At 39.2% G+C, this 19,243-nt stretch overlaps 1 protein-coding gene across 2 annotated transcripts; it reads right to left on the bottom strand.

Moving 5' to 3' along the window:
* Nucleotides 1-335: 335 nt before the first annotated feature.
* On the bottom strand, nucleotides 336-16,056 carry hat1 (histone acetyltransferase 1). Of its 2 annotated transcripts, XM_061692120.1 has the most exons (11): nucleotides 15,981-16,056; nucleotides 15,387-15,458; nucleotides 14,953-15,028; nucleotides 13,253-13,373; nucleotides 6,505-6,681; nucleotides 6,290-6,411; nucleotides 5,607-5,711; nucleotides 4,383-4,489; nucleotides 3,693-3,844; nucleotides 3,156-3,272; nucleotides 336-848 (listed from the first exon to the last, which is right to left on the bottom strand). In XM_061692120.1, exons 1-11 carry the CDS (start codon nucleotides 15,985-15,987, stop codon nucleotides 678-680), a joined length of 1,227 nt encoding a protein of 408 aa, XP_061548104.1. In that variant the 5' UTR covers nucleotides 15,988-16,056; the 3' UTR covers nucleotides 336-677. The 2 variants fall into 2 exon arrangements, with proteins under 2 accessions (XP_061548104.1, XP_061548103.1); XM_061692119.1 differs by lacking the exon at nucleotides 15,981-16,056 and having other exon boundaries at nucleotides 15,387-15,477.
* Between the last annotated feature and the right edge of the window lie 3,187 nt (nucleotides 16,057-19,243).

Raw genomic sequence — 19,243 nt, 5'->3', positions numbered from 1 at the left:
GTTCAAAGTGATGTGGCTGTTTTAAATACACAACATAATTCTCAGTTTTGTTGAGTTTGACAGTAAGCTTCAACTGGGAGTGGCAATAAACAGCTTCATGCCTCTATATATCTATATCTATATATATATTTCACTATCTGCCAAACTGCTGCTTGTTGTGAAGTGAGTTGAGTTCACTGCCAGCATCTAGCATTTATATCTAAAAAAATGTTTGCTTTAAAAGCAAAGCAAAAAACATTGGCAGAGCGACTTGAATCTCAAAACACTCGTAAGTCGGGTCACTCATAAGTCTAGGTGCCACTGTATTAGTGAAGATATGCGCAATGCGAGGCAACTACAAACACCATTTTTATTTGAAGTGCTGAAAAACAGTGGAAAAATGGGAAATGTTCAACAAAAAGATCTACAAACATGACTGATCTTCCAGATGGGGAACAGACCCCCACCAAGCTGCACTTATCCTCCAGTGTACCAACACAAGCCGGGAGAAAAAAATAACAGTTTTCCACTGCAACCCATGACTCAACTACTGTAAAAACACTCTGCAATTAGAACTGTGATTGGATTGTACATCTTAACGAGTGTCTCTTCTTGGCTGAAGTGAGAGTTCATGAGGGCTTTGTACACACAGACCACACAGTTGAGAGGGTGGGATCCTAGCCAGCGGTCTCTCCCAATCAGGCCTGCGCCGCCAGCCTCTCGATGATTCGCCGGTAGTCTTCCAAGACAACCTGGTAGCTCTTCTCCAGCTCCTCGTGCTGCATCTGAGTGTCCATCTGACCCAATTGGGACACCACCTCCTCGAGCCGCAGGCACTTCGTCATCTTCGTTAGCTCCCTTTGATTTTTCTGAGAAAGAAACAAGACGGGCCATGAGTGAGGGTAGAAACTGTAATTTTGTCAACTAGGAAATGATTTCTGATCACTAGTGATTTAACTATTACAAGGTAATTGGCCCCATTTCAAACGTGCAAGAGATAAAAGTTTACCGGTTTGTGAAGATGCCACTTCTTTTCTCAAAACTTCAAACATCTAGGCTCTGAAGATGCAGCGGAGAAGCATTTCAGATGTAATTATCTGCCTTTCTTCCTTCAAAGAATTCTTGGTGCACAAAAGACTTCAAAATGTAAAAAAATGTGCCCCACTCTCTTCATCTGAGGCAGGGCAGGACTGCAGGCAGGCCAGTCAAGGCCACTCATGCTCTACTTCTGCAGCAGTGTTGATGCACAATGTGTGCAATGTGTACTTCATTGAAATGTGAATGAATGTCCCTTATTTTTTTTATTTTCAAGTTTACACAAGTTACTCCAGGATGGATTCTGGCTTCTGGGCCTGATGGTAATGGTCAGTTTAGAGTGGCGTGTCCATAAATAATATATATGTTTTAAGCAAATCAAACCACATGGTTAACAGCTATTGAGGAATGACATTTGAAACAGTGATGTCTTTTTCCACAATTAAATTGCACATGCATGCAGACAAGAGCTCTGGAGGCATGTCACAAGAAGCTCTACAATTCTCTCACGTTTACAAAGTGGCGGCATCCAACGTTCAGCTAACTACATGCTAAATCTCCTCAGGGAAGGAAAACTCTGGCAGCATCTGGCCACCAGATCTCTCTTTTCCGTGTCCTACTCTGCCTCTTTGGAGGCATGGTTACTCTGCTAACAACAGAATGCCTGATGGTTGGTATGCAAAACAAGCCCTATAGAAAACGTCACGTGACAACAGGATGTAGGAGGTTATGTTAGGGCACGCCGCTCCACTCTGTGATTTCATAATTCGCATCCTGTTCACTGTTATTGGGTTGTACAGAAAGCTTGCCAAAATGTGACAGTTACTTAATAAAAACATTTTTAAAAAACATTTGACCAAATTGCAGTTGCCCTGATGACGATGGAAACATGCTACAACACAAAGCAACAGAAATCTAAATAGAAACATGTTCTTGACAAACTGCTTTAAACACATTTCCACCAAGATTATTCATGACAAAGCCGTGCAGACGCTGACACAAATGCTGTACATGAAGAGTCAGACCACATATTCCTGAGTGATGACAGATCCTCTTACACCCTGTTGTGGCAGCAACAATGTAGTCATTTTCACAGCCTTAAAATAAGTGTCCAAGTGGGAGGGAAGGGGGGGGGGACTAGAACAGCTTTTCAGAACATTTATCCTCAACATATACTGTACATTCGCTAGTTACGGGTATATACAGTGGTGGCTTAAGATGCGTGTTTAACTCGTTCCTTGACCACGCTTGTAACTCAAGGCACTTATCGCAAATCATCTTTCACCATTGAAATAAATGCCCAAAAACAAAGAGTGTAAGAGAAAAGGAAATGCCAAGAATACATTTCAGCCTCTCCCCCAAAAAAATTTCATGATGAAAAATAGCACTCCAAAATATCATATTTCATAAAAACATTCAGTAATTATGTATTTAAGAGCATTTAAAGTTTTCCTCACACTTTCTCCTTCAATGCAAATCTTGCTGCTCAATCTGCTGTGCGCGCCTTGGCCCCCTGGTGGCAGTAATATGAGACGTTCTTCACAGAGGATAAAGCATATGCCTGGGTAGGCATATGCTTTATTTCAAATGAAGCACTTTTCAAATGCAGCAGTTCCCGCATTTTAAATGTGAACAAAAAAAAAAAAAAAAAACGCCAACAATCAGGGTCATTTTTATCGTGGTAGCCAAAATCACAATTAAAATTCAATGAATTTGCAGTCCTACCTGTGAGTATATTTACATGTCTAAATGTGTTGCTGCATCATTTGTGTTCAGATATCCATTCCTTAACAGGTAACAAGACTGCCATATTGATGATAATTCTTAGCCCGTGCTTATGGAGTGTCCCATTGTATGTTAGCATTAAGGTAGCAGTGGCTACGTGGTACACATGCCAGACGTGTAATTATTTTTGTTTTATGTTTAGTTTGACAGTAACCTTTAGCTGAGAGTGACAATAAACAGCTTCTCAAGTTTGCACCACGAAGTTTATTAAAAATAAAAATAAATAAATAATCACTCAATGGCTTGTATATCGCAAAACTCGCAAGTCAGGACACTCTTCTCTCAAGGCACCAGTGTATATTTGTTCAGATCTTAACCCATCCTGAGGGTAAAAACAAAACAAAACAAAACCTCACCCTGTACGGTCCAAATAGCCTCTTCTTCACTGCCAAGCGGTACGCTCTTGATTTCTCTTCATCACTCATGTCTGTCACTCTCAGACGCAGGATCTCATACACTCTCCTTGCATGTTTCTGTAGGGGTAACATCAAATGGTTAAGAGGTTTAACTCAAAGCTTACTTTATGATAAAACAAGTTAGTCAAACAGTGATTTTTGGCATAACATTTCTTTAGACAGAAGCTTTAATCGAAGAAAAACACACTACAACAACATACTAAATTAGTATACTGTACTAATACATGATTAACACACACTTCACAGTGACATCAATCCTTTGTTGTACATTTAGAGTTTGGAATATATTTAGTTGATAAACTAATAAAGACAGCACCACACCTCAACAGACCAAAACAAAAAGAGAAAAAAAAAAAGGTGACAGGATGTCATAAGCATCTACTAATTGTTTATTCAATATTTTGGCGCTTTAGACTGTTGACATTTTCCGACATTTATCACGGTGAGGAAATTACCAAGCAATTACTGACAAAGCACCTTGTTGATTTTCAGTTTTCCTTGTGCCTCGTCGACCATTTCGGCTGACAGGCCAAGGTGTAGTTTGTCCTCAGCGAAGGACGGCAGCCCCTGACAAAGCTTGACCAGCACATAGTCCCTCAGCTTCACGTAGCTCTCAGAAGGATCTTCAGCTAAAAACAGTAGATTAGTCAGGGAGGAACGATATAAATCTCTATGGTTGGTTTGTTAGCCTGTAAGCAGGAACATGAAGCCTTTTCATCTGCTACCAAATGTGTGGCATTGGACCACACTCCAAATTCCAATCTGGCACGGCTCTTTAGTATTTATCCCCCGTCTCCACATAGCGATGTCAACAACTTAGATCGAGTAAGTTTCAATAAAGCCTCAGCAGGACATTTTTCATGCCAGCTCACCAAATCAACTTTCCCCACAGGATAGACACACAGCAGTGACAAATCAATTTAAGCATTTGTGACTGAACCCTACATTCTTTACACAATTTAACTTCAAATACAAGCACATATTCTAAGGGATCTGACAAAAGAGCAGTAAAAAAAAAAAAAAAAAAAAAAAAACATGCGTTTTTGCGGTGTCATTTTTGAGTGACACTGTCGGAAAGTCATTGATCTCACAATATGTTTATTAATGTGGTTGTAGTTTGCAGTGGTGTACAAGGCAACGTATCGCTGTAGCCAGTGTATCACTCACCTGTGATGTCTTGCACTTTTGGCACACTAGAATAAAATCTGTGCACTGCCTCCAAAAGTTGTGCTCCGTGACCTTCTCCTTGGAATGGAGGCAGGACCAGCATTTGGCTGTTTGGCGAAAGAACACAAAAAAAGATAATTTTGCAAAATAGTTAAATAAAAAATGTTATATGGAAATGAATCAAATTGTATTATTGTGTCATGTATACAAATGTATGCCCAGCTACATGTACATGGCCCATATGGGCTTATAAACACCCAATATTCCAGCATCATAACTCCACAGCATAGCTCCAATGATGTTATATTGTTTTGTGATATCTAAGTGGCAGCACAGCAAGAACAAAAACTGACCGGAGTTGTTTTGATTAGAATTTACACTGATCTATTAGGCTTGATCAGATCAGCTGATAATTTGCATTTCATGTAAGATTTGTGATTGTCACCAAATTATGTCGGCCAATAATGCGCGGACAACAACTGTGTACTCACAGGAACTTTATTCATCATCGAAATTGGGTTAAGGACAAAAAGTGCACCAAAATGCACAATGACACTTTATGGCACTGTGTCATTACTGTCGGAACACCTTAGGTACCTTCAAATACAATTTAAAATAAAAAAAACATAAAAAAGTTAAATAGCAGCAGTGAAACAGAAATGCACAATTATTTGTGGGCAGGTTACATTGTGGTGTCTTACGACACGCTGTGCTGTGGAGATACAATAAGAATGTCTCTGTAAAGCATAATTCTGAGTGAGATTTTTAATCATTTGTTTTTGTTTCTATGCCATGCCTTCAAAATATGTCTTCACATGAAAACGATCAGTGGCGCTAAAACGTTTGGAGACCACTGACTTTTTGAATTATTTTGTTTTATATTGTGCATTGTTGCAATGTTAGTGCAATGTAAATAATTGTAATAATGTTGTAGTTGATTTGTTCTTTCAAGCATTAATATTAATTTGTGCAATTGTAATTGCAATCGGTGATCGGCCCCAAAATTCTTGATCACGTAAGACAATTAATTCATTGTCATCAAATGCTTATTTATAAAGTTGTTTTCAGACACAAATCCCCCTTGTTTCATAACGAAACCAATGATTGGTGATCTAAGCCAGTAATTTGGGTCGTTCTTTGGGAAGAGGATAAAGAAATGTGCAATTTTCCTCTTCCTTTTAACACACAAAAGAATGGGACAGCCCATGCTGCCCCAGCAATTACCTTACACGTGGCCGTGTTTTGTCTGGGTACGCATAGTAATTATAAACTGTCATGTAGCCAATGGTTGCGTAGAGGGTCTCCCCATCTTTTTTGTACTTTTCAAATCTGCAGATAAAACATAAAGGCAAACAGGTCAATTACAAGCACGCTTTCATGCAGTGTCCATTTTAGCTTCTATGTTCTCCCCCCACTTCCACAACGCCAGCAAGTTGGAGCAGCCAGGCCCGATCGGTACACCTGCTGCAAGCTGAATACATTATGCACTTAATTGGAGTACTGCAACTTAGAGGAAGAGAAAGGCCTGAAAGAGGGACTGAGCTCCTCAAAAATCACTTCAATCCATTTTGCCCATTGTCAGTATTAATAGGTGCCAAGGTAAAGGAAACACAGGCAGAGGCTCTTTTTACTGTTAAGACATTGTTCAATGTTTCAAAAGACAACAGCATTCAATTCTGCCCATGCCCCTAAGAAAAATTCAAAAGGGCTTTTGTCAAAAAAAGAAGTTCTTGCCTGATCAACAATTCTCCTAAAGGGGGAATATAATCAAACTGGCTGGGTAATTGGCCACAAGCGCCTCAAAAGGGGGCTTTGTTTTTCAATGACACAATATAGCCTTTAAGATAGTTCAGGGTAAGGAGGGGGCACACATTGGAGGGAGAATGTCAATTAAAGAGATCACGCACACAAGAAAGAAGTCCCAACGATCGTCATCGGGGTCAATGAAGCTGGCGGTCTCAATGAACCACATGAGGAAAGTCTGCAGGCGCCCGTGGTACTCTCGGAATCCGAGGCAGCTCAAGTCGGCCTACAGCAGGTATGACAGAAAAGGAAATATTACAAGCTAAGTATAATGCAGCTTGCAACAACAATTGACGGAGCAAAAGATGAGTATTCACACCTTGTGAATCTGATAAGTGAGATCTCCAGCTTCCTCATTGTGGACCGTGTAGGTGTGCAACAAGGTGCCAAAGGGCCTGAAATTGGCCTCCTTCTCCAGGAGCGTGATGAAGTCATCAGTGTTGCAAGTGAACCCAGCAGGAACAATTTCCCGGATTTTTCCATCAATATTGTCGGGCTGAAATGTGAATTCAGATCATTACAGTGGTGAAGGACTATGAAAAAAAAAAAAAATGGTTCATACGCTTTCAAATACAGCTGTACCTTGACATACGAGAATTTGTTTCTTGACCACGCTCGTAACTCAAAACACTCGTATCTCAAGTCATCTTTCCCCGTTCCCCAATGGAAATACCATTAATCTGTTGAAGCCTTACAAAAATACCAACAATGTAATGTGCTTTTTAATGAGAAAAATAACACACTATAATACAATCCCAATTCCAATGAAGTTGGGACATTTTGTTAAGCATAAATAAAAACAGAATACAATGATTTGCAAATCATGTTCGACCTATATTTAATTGAATTGACTACAAAGACAAGATATTTAATGTTCCAACTGATAACCTTGATTGTTTTTAACAAATAATCATTAACTTGGAATTGTATGGCTGCAACACGTTCCAAAAAAGCTGGGACAGGGTCATGTTTACCACTGTGTTACATCACCTTTTCTTTTAACAACATTCAAGAAATGTTTGGGAACTGAGCTAATTGTTGAAGCTTTGTTGATAGAATTCTTTCCCATTCTTGCTTGATGTAGATTCGGGGTCTCCGTTGTCGTATTTTACGCTTCATAATGCGCCACACATTTTCTATGGGAGACAGGTCTGGACTGCAGGCAGGCCAGTCTAGTACCCGCACGCTTTTACTACGAAGCCACGGTGTTGTAACACGTGCAGAATGTGGTTTGGCGTTGTCTTGCTGAAATAAGCAGGGGGATCCATGAAAAAGACCTTGCTTGGATGGCAGCATATGTTTCTCCAAAACCTGCATGTACCTTTCAGCATTAATGGTGCCTTCACAGATGTGTAAGTTACCCATGCCATTGGCACTAACACAGCCCCATACCACAGATGCTGGCTTTTGAATTTTGCGTACATAACAGTCCGGATGGTTCTTTTCCTCTTTGGCCCGGAGGACATGATGTCCACAATTTCCAAAAACAATTTGAAATGTGGACTCGACGGACCACAGAACGTTTCCACTTTGCATCAGTCCGTCTTAGATGAGCTCAGGCCCAGAGAAGCCGGCGGCGTTTCTGGGTGTTGTTGATAAATGGCTTTTGCTTTGCATATTAGTTTCAAGTTACACTTACGGATGTAGCGCCGAACTGTATTTACGGACATTGGTTTTCTGAAGTGTTCCTGAGCCCATGTGGTGATATCCTTTACACATTGATGTTAGTTTTTGATGCAGTGCCGCCTGAGTGATCGAAGGTCACGGGCATTCAATGTTGGTTTTCGGCCTTGCCGCTTACATGCAGTGATTTCTCCAGATTCTCTGAACCTTTTGATGATATTATGGACCGTAGATTATGAAATCCCTAAATTCCTTGCAATTGTACGTTGAGGAACATTGTCCTTAAACTGTTCGACTATTTTCTCACGCACTTGTTCACAAAGAGGTGAACCTCGCCCCATCTTTGCTTGTGAATGACTGAGCAATTCCGAGAAACTCCTTTATACCCAATTATGGCACCTATCTGTTCCCAATTAGCCTGTTCACCTGTGGGATGTTCCAAACAGGTGTTTGATGAACATTCCTCACCTTTCTCAGTCTTTTTTGCCACCTGTCCCAGCTTTTTGGAACGTGTTGCAGCCATAAAATTCTGAGTTCACGATTATATGCTTAAAACAATAAAGTTTATCAGTTTGAACATTTAATATCTTGTCTTTGTAGTGTATTCAATTAAATATAGGTTGACCATGATTTGCAAATCATTGTATTCTGTTTTGGTTGATGTTTAACACAAAGTCCCAACTTCATTGGAATTGGGGTTGTACTATACATTATAAAAACATAGAATTAAAGATAAACAGTTTTTGTCACCCTATCTCCTTCAATGTACATTGTGCTGCTTTTTCTGGTGTGCTCGCCTTCGCCACCTGGGGACAGTATAAGACAGGCATACAGATATACTGTACTGGAGACACAACTACTCTCCCAGGTTCTCAGCAAGCTGCAGTAATGTTAGTCGTTCTTTGCAGACAAACAATATATGCCTGTGAGTATTGTAATGTCTGTCTACGTGTTGTCTCACCGTTTGTGTTCAGATCTCTGTTGCGTAAAAGGTAACAACACAAACACATAGATGTTTGTATTTTAGTATTAAGGTAGCAGAGGCTATGTGGTTTCTTTTAAATTCAGAACGTGTAATTCTCTCTTTTGTTTAGTTTGACAGTAACCTACAGCTGAGAGTGGCAATTCACACCTTGAAGCCTCTTTTTTGAAGAATATTGACTAATTATATCTGCCAAACTGCGACTTATTGTGAAGTCACTTGCCACCACACAGCGCTTGTATTTCAAGTTTGCGCTCGCAAGTGAAAGCAAAGATCTGCCGATCGACGGCTAGTACCTCAAAAAACTTGCAAGTCGTGTCACTCATATCGGAAGGCACCAACTGTATGCCCCGTATTTTAGAATAAACATGTCTTCACACACATGGGAAGACTGCAATAAATGTATCAAATAGGGTGTACAAATAAATCACAAATCCTGTGTGTGTGTGTGCCAATGAAAAGAAAACCATTAGGCAATTAAAACTGTCAGCTGAGCAGAGGCTTCAGCAGCCCCCTCCCAGTGAAAAGACCACTTAAATCTGTACATTTACCCCTTAAGTTAAACCATGAATATGGGATGAAGTTGCCACAATAACGCATTTCTGCCACTCACTGAGAAATTAAACCTGATGAATGGATCTCAACCTAATAAACCTTTGGCCATACATAATAGAGGCCTCTCCTCTAATCCTGCCAAGTGAACCCAATCAAATGAATTGGGCCCTGCATTTTCAAAGGGCCTCGGAGACAAAGGGGTGCTACCCCCGGACTTTTTACTTAGCGCAACGCGTGGTTAGTTCAGCTGTAATGTTTGCATTGTATCCATTTCCACAAGGATTGACATGAGAACACTTTGCTAAGCAGCCCTTTCACACCATTTACATGTGTGATGGGCATTATGTTGCCACAGAGACTGCTCAGCATTGAGAACAGGGAAATGAAGAAGGTCGGGGCAAAATGCACTACAAAAGGCTAATACAGAATACTGCTTATTCTCCCCCTTTCAGACATCAGCTAATATCAAACTGGAGGTAATGCACCTGCAGCTCAATGCCTCTCCAGCATTGCAATTGTTTGGCAGCATTTCGAAGAAACAAGGAGCATGCTTAAAAGGGCTTGGACAAACAAGCCTCTTTGTTTTAGCCACTCTTCGACATACTAGACACTAAATTGCACAGCCTTTCAGAATAAATGCCTTACTTTGTCTTGAGTATAACTTAACAATATACCTTTAGGACATTGTTAATGTATTTGATTCCAAAACAATAACCACAAAGGGGAATAATCTAATTTGTGGTATTATTTAATCTCCTTTAAGATTCTGTGGGGGCTTTAACTCATCAAAACCATGACGCTCTTAACTCAATTTTTCAGTAAAGCCTCCATTTTTTTTTTGTCCAATCAAATGCACACACCCATAGAGATAGGGGATAGAAATGTTGAAAATTACCATAGGTCTAGCATATATATTAATTATAGTTATTGTCCAAAAAGATGTACTTTTTGATGAGAGACTATGTTGCAGCTGCTTAAATTCGAGCTCCTCACCAGCTGCACCACAGCCTGACTGTCCACATGCACTCGGACCGGGAGACAAACACTCTTCAGACCCAGCCCTCGCTCTCCACCCTGACACCAGCTGCACCCAAACCCTTAACGCTCAGAGCTTCATTGGGGTCAACGCTACGCGCAGATGGACAGTCAGGCGACCATCATGCTTGATCTTGAACATCATCTGTGCCTTCACAGTTGGCTCCAAAAACATTAAATGGTTCTCCAGTCCCCCGCCCTCCCCCCCAAAAAAACCTTGTTAGTGTATCACTTACCATTCTTATCAGATTAAACCATTACCAATGTATGAAACAGATTTTTTTTTTTTTAATGTGAGTGCATCACAAACACGCAACTCATCAACATTTAACGCAACTATTTAGAGTTGTGACCAAAAGAATTGCCAGTGATGCAAATTTGGTGAACTGTCATGTTTGAGATTCACTTTGCTTCTACAAAGTAATGGTCATCTATTGGCATAATTTGTGAGGAATTTGTAAATACATTTGGATTATTCCTGAGCAAACTGCAGAAGTTCTGTCAAGTGTCAATACTGTAAATATTGAGTTTATTCACAAATGTTATACGTTTTCCAGCGTCTTAAAAAATGCTTGTTATTGCTTTTGAATGAACAAAAATGAACAGTGTAAGACAATTATATATTCGGCAGTGGCAAAGTTACTCAAACCCAAAATAAGTGTCTCAACATCAGATGTGAAGAGTGTACTCACGCTGTCTACATAAGTAGAAAAAAAGTAGACTCTGAAACGTAGAAGTACAAAAGTAAAAATCTATTTTACTGTCAATTATGTTGTGAAATGTTTTGAGAAGCAAGAGGGAAAAAAACAACAACCTCTCCACACAAAATAGCTTCATTTTTTATTAACTTGCGTTGTGTTCGTACGGAGATGAAAAACAAAAACAAATCACTCGACACGCTATCAAAACAACTGTTCCCATAACTATGCTAACGTTGTGAACCAACAAAAGATGCTAGGTCAGCTAATGGGAACAAGAGAGAAAATAAACCTAACCTGTATGTTGTTTTTTTTTTTTTCAGACTAGACATTTTTTTTTAAACAAAGCTGGTGGTTTTTAGGTTGGCACAAGACAATACAGTCCACAAATTATTCTTGGATTCTACAAAAATCGACAATTCTCTTAAATAAGGCCATGGATGGGGAATATTTTCCTTCTCCAAATTTGTGTTATTGTTAAAGCTCCCTGGTTCACGTTGCTCCATGTCACTGCTGTCCCTGTTTTTCCACCTTATAATAAATTCCCCAAGATCTCAACTCAATCACTCAATTAAGCTCTCAACTGGTATTTATGTATTTTTTTTTCAATTGTTTCCTCATCTGCGCGGGGATTGAAAAAAAAGAACAGTAGAAAGTGCAGATCTACTGTATTTTTAAATTGTCGACAGTAGAAGTCGGAGGTTGAAAAAAGTACAGTAGAAAGTACATATCTGTTTAGAATTGTCGGCAGTAGAAGCAAAAGAAGCTGCCAGAAAAATGAATATCCAAGTTCAGATATCCAGAAAATCTACTTAAGTACAGTAACAAAGTATTTGTACTGAGATACAGTACTTCCCACAACTGCTTGACAAAACATTTTGCCACAGTTGTAGTGAAACCGTGTACAGAAAAACTAAATGCATGCACACTAAATGCAAACTCCCTCCATCAGAATATAGAGTATGGGAGCTAAGAATTGAATGACTCTAAGAAATGCGACTCAGATGGACACTAGTGGTGCAGTAAACATATTGTTCATACATACTTTGCTGTGCTCCATCCATCCATCCATTTTCTACCGCTTATCAGAGGTCTGGTCGCGGGGGCAGTAGCTTTAGAAGGGACGCCCAGACTTCCCTCTCCCCAGCCACTTTATCTTCTGGGGGGATCCCGAGGCGTTCCCAGGCCAGCCGAAAGACGTAGTCTCTCCAGCGTGTCCTGGGTCGTCCTCGGGGCCTCCTCCCGGTGGGACGTGCCCGGAACACCTCACCATGGAGGCGTCTGGGAGGCATCCGAATCAGATGCCCCAGCCACCTCATCTGGCTCCTCTTAATGAGGAGGAACAGCGGCTCTACTCTGAGATCCTTCCGGATGACCGAGCTTCTCACCCTATCTCCAAGGGAGAGCCCGGACACACTGCGGAGGTAACTCATTTCGCCCGCTTGCATTGCCCTCCAATTACTGTTTGGGTTGCGATGTATTTGTGCATGCCCACACTAACAAGTTAAATTAGTTTGAAATGATTACACATTTATTTTATGAGTTCTTCAATGTTTAGCCAAGCTCCTAGAATGTCTAAACAAATATGCCTTCTATGTCGCAAAAATGTAAGTAATAATGCATGACGTGTATCATACCAGATACCATTCTGCAATACGTTTTCTCCAAGAAAGAAGGCCGGTTCTCAATAAGGGGTGGATAAAGGAGACAAATTTGAGAATAAAAAAATAAATACAATAAAAACATGTCCCCTCTTGTGGATTACCTCATACCAGTATCATGTTTTCTTTGTTCAGGTTACTTTAGTCCAAGATTGGGGTGGCTGTTTCTGCATATTCAGAAGATAGTAAGGGGCAAACCTTTACCAATGCAAAGTTTGGGGAGTCACAAATATAGATTTTTTAATATTACCGTTTTAACTGATGAGTCTTTGTTATGTAATGGTTTGTCATTTAATACCATACTGACCTCCGCAGTGTAAAAAAAACATCTTTTTGTGGTTATCATACCAAAACAATGGCTGGCTGGAACAAGTGTAATATCAGTGTATAATAATAAAGTAAATTCATGACAATCTTAATAATCACACACAGGGCTATTGTAGTTTTAAATGCTAGGATGACAACCAAATTAAAAAGAAATTAATAAATATCACCCAAACAAGCAAATCTTACCTCCACACAGTCAAATGTGTCAGTGACTTTGGAGGAATATTTGACTTTGTAAAGAGTGGTTAGGCTTCCGGCTGTGTAAAAGAGTTGTATCTGAAGACCCTTGTATCCAAAAGCCACTTCACTGTGGGGAAAAAAACAGAATAAACATACAACTTTCTAAAAATTGTCAACAAAAAAATAACAGGCAGCTCATTGTAATTTTGCAAATTTTAGGATTAGAATACATCTTCTTAGTGCTCTTAATTTTCACAATTCATCAAATGTTTATATAATACTGCAGGCCTTTACTATGTTGTTGTCTTCTTTGTTTGTTTTGTTCATTCCAAGATCACTTGCAATGTATGGTATATTATAGAAGCAAACAAATGCAAGCAATAAAACAAGTCCCCAATTAGTGCTTTCCATTGGAGCTGATTGCAACAGCAGATTCAGTACTCACTACAGTATTAGAATGGTAGTATCTGTTTTTAAAAAATTAAAGGAGGGAATGCTTTGCAGTAATATATTGTAGCAAACCTGCAGTTGTGTTTCGTGGATTGTTGCAAGAGTTTGCTCAGGTCCGAGGGCCTGTGAGACCATGGTGCACGAGTGTGATTTGTGATAGGCTGGTAAGTCGACTGGAAGGAGGAAGAAGAGCTTGTTGTGTGTCTGTGGGATGAAGGCTTGAGCAAAACTCTTATTTGTTGGTGTCATTAACCCTTCATTTTGAAATATTGAAGATTAACCACCGCTTGTCTTCGTTTTGTCATCTCAGCAGACGTTACAGTGTATTGTCCACCTTTTCACTGTTACATGGAGGTGTTTGGTGAATTCGCTGACGTGAGGATATAAGCTATTCGCCAGTTAGCGGTAGCCCTTTCACTTTTGTTATACTTTAAGGATAGACTTGCATATTTTGCAAGTGACTGTGCTAATGGTCTCATTTTTAGTAAAACATTTTCACACACTTGCGACACTGAGGCTAGTTTGCTGCGCTGACAAATTGTTGATTTCAGCAAGGTGTCCGTGTTGTTACTGCCAAAACAAGCGAATGACCATTATTTGACTTCAAGCTATAATCATCATTGCGCAGTGGTAAAGTTGACTCGTTAAACCCCTAGCATCAACTTCATATTTCTTGCTAAAATCTGTACCAAAATTGCTAATTTGCTTCGCTTTTAATAACATTAATATATTGCAAGCCTCTTTTTTAATAAATTATGAGCAGGTATAGAAAACAGGTAAAGAGTTAAAATACTTTCCTTGACTTCTGACAAAACTAGTTATCCATCAATTTGTTGTGTATATGATGAGGCGATTATACATTTATATGGTTTCGTAATCATAACGGCTCTCTGAGGGAGATCATAACTACAATGTGGCCCAAAAATGAGTTTGACATTGCTATAGAACATATTGTGACTACAGGAATCATAAAACACAGGCAAGCACAGGTGCTACTTACAGTAAGGTAGTCTTACTCTTATCAAAATGGAACCATTCGATCAGTCTTTGTTTTCCATATTAATTTGCCGTTTTACAGTCATTGTACTTGCCCCACCACAAACGTTCCTGCAACGGGTTGGTTCTCATGAGTACTACGAGTTTAGTTGACAACTTAACTTCCAATTAACACCAATATGAACTTTTTATGCAATTGGAGAACCCTCACCAGTGATGTTGTGCTCTACAGTATATAAAGAAGAAAAGAAACTACTTACTCATCTCCAAAAATCTGGTGGCTGTACTCCGGGTGGAATGTAGTGCCATCATCATCAACATCCTCTGGAAAGCGTACTGAGTGCAAGAGAGTGTGTTCATGTTCTTTGCTTTTTACCAAATCATTTCTTTGTTTACATCAGTGAGTGAAAGAAGGTACAATAAACTTGTGTCTGCATCTTTTGCTATTCATACAACAGAACGAGTCCAGGCTTCCCACGTGTATATCAGCTTTGCGTTCAATTAAACAGGCCCAGATTGCACACTGAGTGAATAAATTTGTGAGTAAATTGAGACTAGATAAGCATTATTTCATTATTTTTGCAGCGTGGTGTGTCATGTGATTTTTCTTTCAGAAAATTGGTGCCTTGGCTCAATAAACAATGTTTATGGTGAATAGAGCAAAAAAAAAAAATACAAGTAAAAAAATACATACTTAGCTTTAAACATACAGCTTCGTTGGTGTCGCACTTAAATTCAGCCAGTTTCTTTTCCATGTTGTTTACTCCTGAGGGAACACATTGCATTAGCAGTTACTAAAGGCTATATTTCCCATGAATATGTAGTCACACGAACTGTGCACAACACAAAGCAGTGCGACAAAAGATCACTCTATCCAAACAAATTCTTCGGAGGAAATACAACAGGTGTGAGCTAGTACCAGCCTCTAACGAGACTAGTAAACAACACAACGTAGCTATTCTGTTATTATAGACGGTCATTCACATCCCGTATTATAGTTAAGGTGGCTTGCGTGCATAATAACGGCTAAAAACAACGTTAACAATAATAGAAAAAGTTATATCTTTCGTATAAACCCACAATGCGAAACACACATCATGTTATGACAGACTGATAGCACGCTGCTAGCATAGCAGGCAGGCCCCGTCTATAATTTGGTGCTCTAATGTATCGTCCCGCTCGGCACTTTACACGTTTCGGGGAGCACAAGTCTGTCTACGTTTGGCTTGGTATAAAGAAAAACTGTTTGAAAGTGGAGGCAAATACAACGAAGCTGTCAAATACGTACCCGCCATTTCTGCACAATGTTGAGGGGAGTGTGTGTGTTGTTGTCCTAAAAGACCGCGCAATCAGCACTTCCGGGTTTACCTGTTTCCGGACAAAGCGGATGTAGTTTTTTTAATGCTTTTTTCCCCCCAGCGTACTTTGTTGTGATAGTTTTAAATAAAATATTTAAATACAGTACATAAATATATACATATTTGCCCGATTAAAAAAATAGACCATTCTCATTTCACTTAGAAACCTGAATTTATATAATTATTGTGCGCATAACCACAGGGTAAAGCCGTATAAACGAAAGTCTGGACACGCGTTGAAGTTACCGTACTGCTCTGTCATTGGTTAAATCCACGTCACATGATTTACGGATGTCATGTTGTCACCCAGCGTCTCCATTCCTGCCATATTTATAGTATTGGTCAGTTTTTTACCTTTTGTATGTAGATTTTTGGTTAAATAGTTTGTTGTGTGGCTGTAGGCCACATGTGTAAAACTAACGTCCCGGTAGCCAGATTCGGCCCGCCATATCATTTTATGTGACCAGCGAAAGCAAAACATGTGCGTGTACTTGATGTTCTTCTTCATCTGTTGAGATATTGCAAGCATTTATTTGTTACAAACCTCCTTTAAAAAAAAAGAAAGTTAAGAGCCAACTATTTGGGCATGATGATAATCTCAGATTAAAATAATATATATACATTATGAGATTTCTGTCAAATATCCCCTGCAGATTGTATAATTTGAAAAACTGGGTAACAATGTGGCGCCCACTTATGCCATTTTCCAGACTTTCCTATATACAGCTTTGGTTCTGGTGGTGCCTTGCCTCACACCCAAAATCAGCAGGAATAGGCTCCAGCTCACCCATGACCCTCATGAGGATAAAGAGTACAGATAATGGATGGATGTTTGGCATTACTTCATATATTTTGTCTGTTATCACTGTGTAGTGATTCACATTCAGGGCACCGTGGCACATGTGCAAGATCATCAGGCCTGCTGCAAGAAATTATCCAATTTGACTTAATTCGTCAGAAAATGTATTAATTCATTACAAATATACAATTTTTCACCTATGCCAGTGGCATATAGTGACAGACAGAACGATTAAATGCCCCTTCATTAAATGCCAGAATGTACAACATACCTGTGTATCCTTTTGTTGCCATTCATACAACAGAATAAGTCATAGTTTCTTGCAAGTACAGTATATCAGCTTTGTGTTCAGGTGAACAGGCCCAGATTTTGCATTGAGTAAGTCAATTTGTGAGTAAATTGAGACAGGTCGTTGAGATCATTAGTTTAGCATTCATACTTTTTGTGACATTTAGGTTTGGAGGTGTACTGTGTGATTTTTCCCATGTAAAATGAGTGCTTTGGCTCAATAAAGTTTGGAAAACACTGTTATAATGTTAAGAAAAGAAATAACAAATGGGTGAAAGGGGGTGATTCTAAACATGTCAGTGAGCCAAGGTAATGCTGTGCTATCAAACCAGCCTTTGCTTTTCTACCCTCCAGGTGCATCAAGAAATGACATACCCAGTCATGTTCATGCCACTGTAATTTCACCACTACAATATCAGCACTAGATTACCCCTTTTCCATACAAATACTATGGTTATTTTATTTGTATTTTTTTAACAGTCATTGGGAACAATATTGTGTCTGTGGTTGCAAAACATACTGCCAGATCTCTGTCCTGCAAACTGGTAGACTTTTTTGGGACAGTGATCCATGAGTGCATCCAAGAAAAAAAAAGGAGGAAAAATAATGTGTTTTGCCAAAGAAAAATATCAGCGTGTGTGTGCAGTCTACACTAGTGTTACTCAACGTTTTGAGCCAAGAAACCTATTTTTATATTCAAAAACCACGACCAAACAAAAATGTCACAAAAAGTAGTAGTACTGAAATAATGATGATCTTACTCCCAATTTGAGATACTCAGTGTGAAATCAGGGCCTGTTTTAATTGAACAAAAAGCTTATATACTCGCAGGAAGACTTGACTTGTTCTGCTGTATGAATGGCAACGGGTGGCGCATTTAATTGTTCTTCCTGTCACTACAGGTTAGTGGCATAGATAGATGTCCAAAGATATATTTTTAATTAAAGAATAATAATTTTAGAACAAATTCAGTGCAATTGGAAATTTCCAGCAGCAAGACCTAACCCTGGTTTGGAATTACTGGAGTATATGTGTAGGTATGCAACACTAAAGTGGTTTTGAGCACCACTCAACTCAAATGAACTCTCATGCACAGGGAATAAAATCAATTTGGATATACATTATGTAAACCATTTACGCAATTGAATGTCAGTGTAGATGAAATGCAGACTGCATAACGTGTGTTGCATTTACATTCCAAAGACAAAATCTTAATGTAAACTGTAAATCAATAGTGAAGTAAACTGTGACAAAAACAGGGAGTTGACGCATGTTTGCTACTGTCATGACAATTTAAGAGAATGCTGCATTGTGATGATAAATCTCCTTACTGTTTTAGAGGGCCAGCAGTCCAAAATCAAAATGCATATCCACTTATAAAAATCATACATTAACTAATCAAAAGTGTGCAGCTTGATAATTAAGTTTATTTAATTTGACCATGCCAGTAGCCTAATACTCTGTTTTGTCAAATAGTAGCCTCTGCCCCAAACCTTGTGCTTTAATTAGCCATCGTGTGTCACTCCACTTGAGTAAAATGTTAGCCAAAGAGTATAATTTCATTTTGAACTTACTGTTGTCAAATAAAGAAAAATACCTACACACTTGCTAAAAAAAAAGTGTTTCTCTTGTTTCCTGAAAAAGTTCAAATATGACTCAGGCCCACCACGACTGAAGTGGACCCACAATTACAGTTGGCGACCCACACCTGCACACGAAGCGATTGAGTACTGCACAACTACCTACCCACTGCAATGGAAAAACTGTGACCCTAAAGGGAATAATACAACAATAATAATACAATATACTCTACAGTATTGTATTATTTATTTTTATTGAACCACAAAAACATGGTGTGATTGTCAAGGACGAACAAGATTGCCACAAAGTTGTGGCTGCCCGCTGGCGAGGTCTCGCTTACACTAAGCACTTGCAAACATATTTTTATTTTGCTTTTGAGGATGCTCCTTTTATACACAAATATGACACTCACCTGTTTCTAATTAATCATTGTTTTTAACGTGTTGCTGGCATCAAATTCAAGATGAGAGAATATTCCCCCCCCCCCCAAAAAAAATAAATAAATAAACTAACACTCTTTAATTT

The sequence above is a fragment of the Phycodurus eques genome, chromosome 12 (assembly GCF_024500275.1).
Source record: "Phycodurus eques isolate BA_2022a chromosome 12, UOR_Pequ_1.1, whole genome shotgun sequence".
Taxonomy (NCBI): domain Eukaryota; kingdom Metazoa; phylum Chordata; class Actinopteri; order Syngnathiformes; family Syngnathidae; genus Phycodurus; species Phycodurus eques.
Note: the sequence above shows the minus strand (reverse complement) of the source record. Positions and strands in the feature narration are given on the sequence as shown.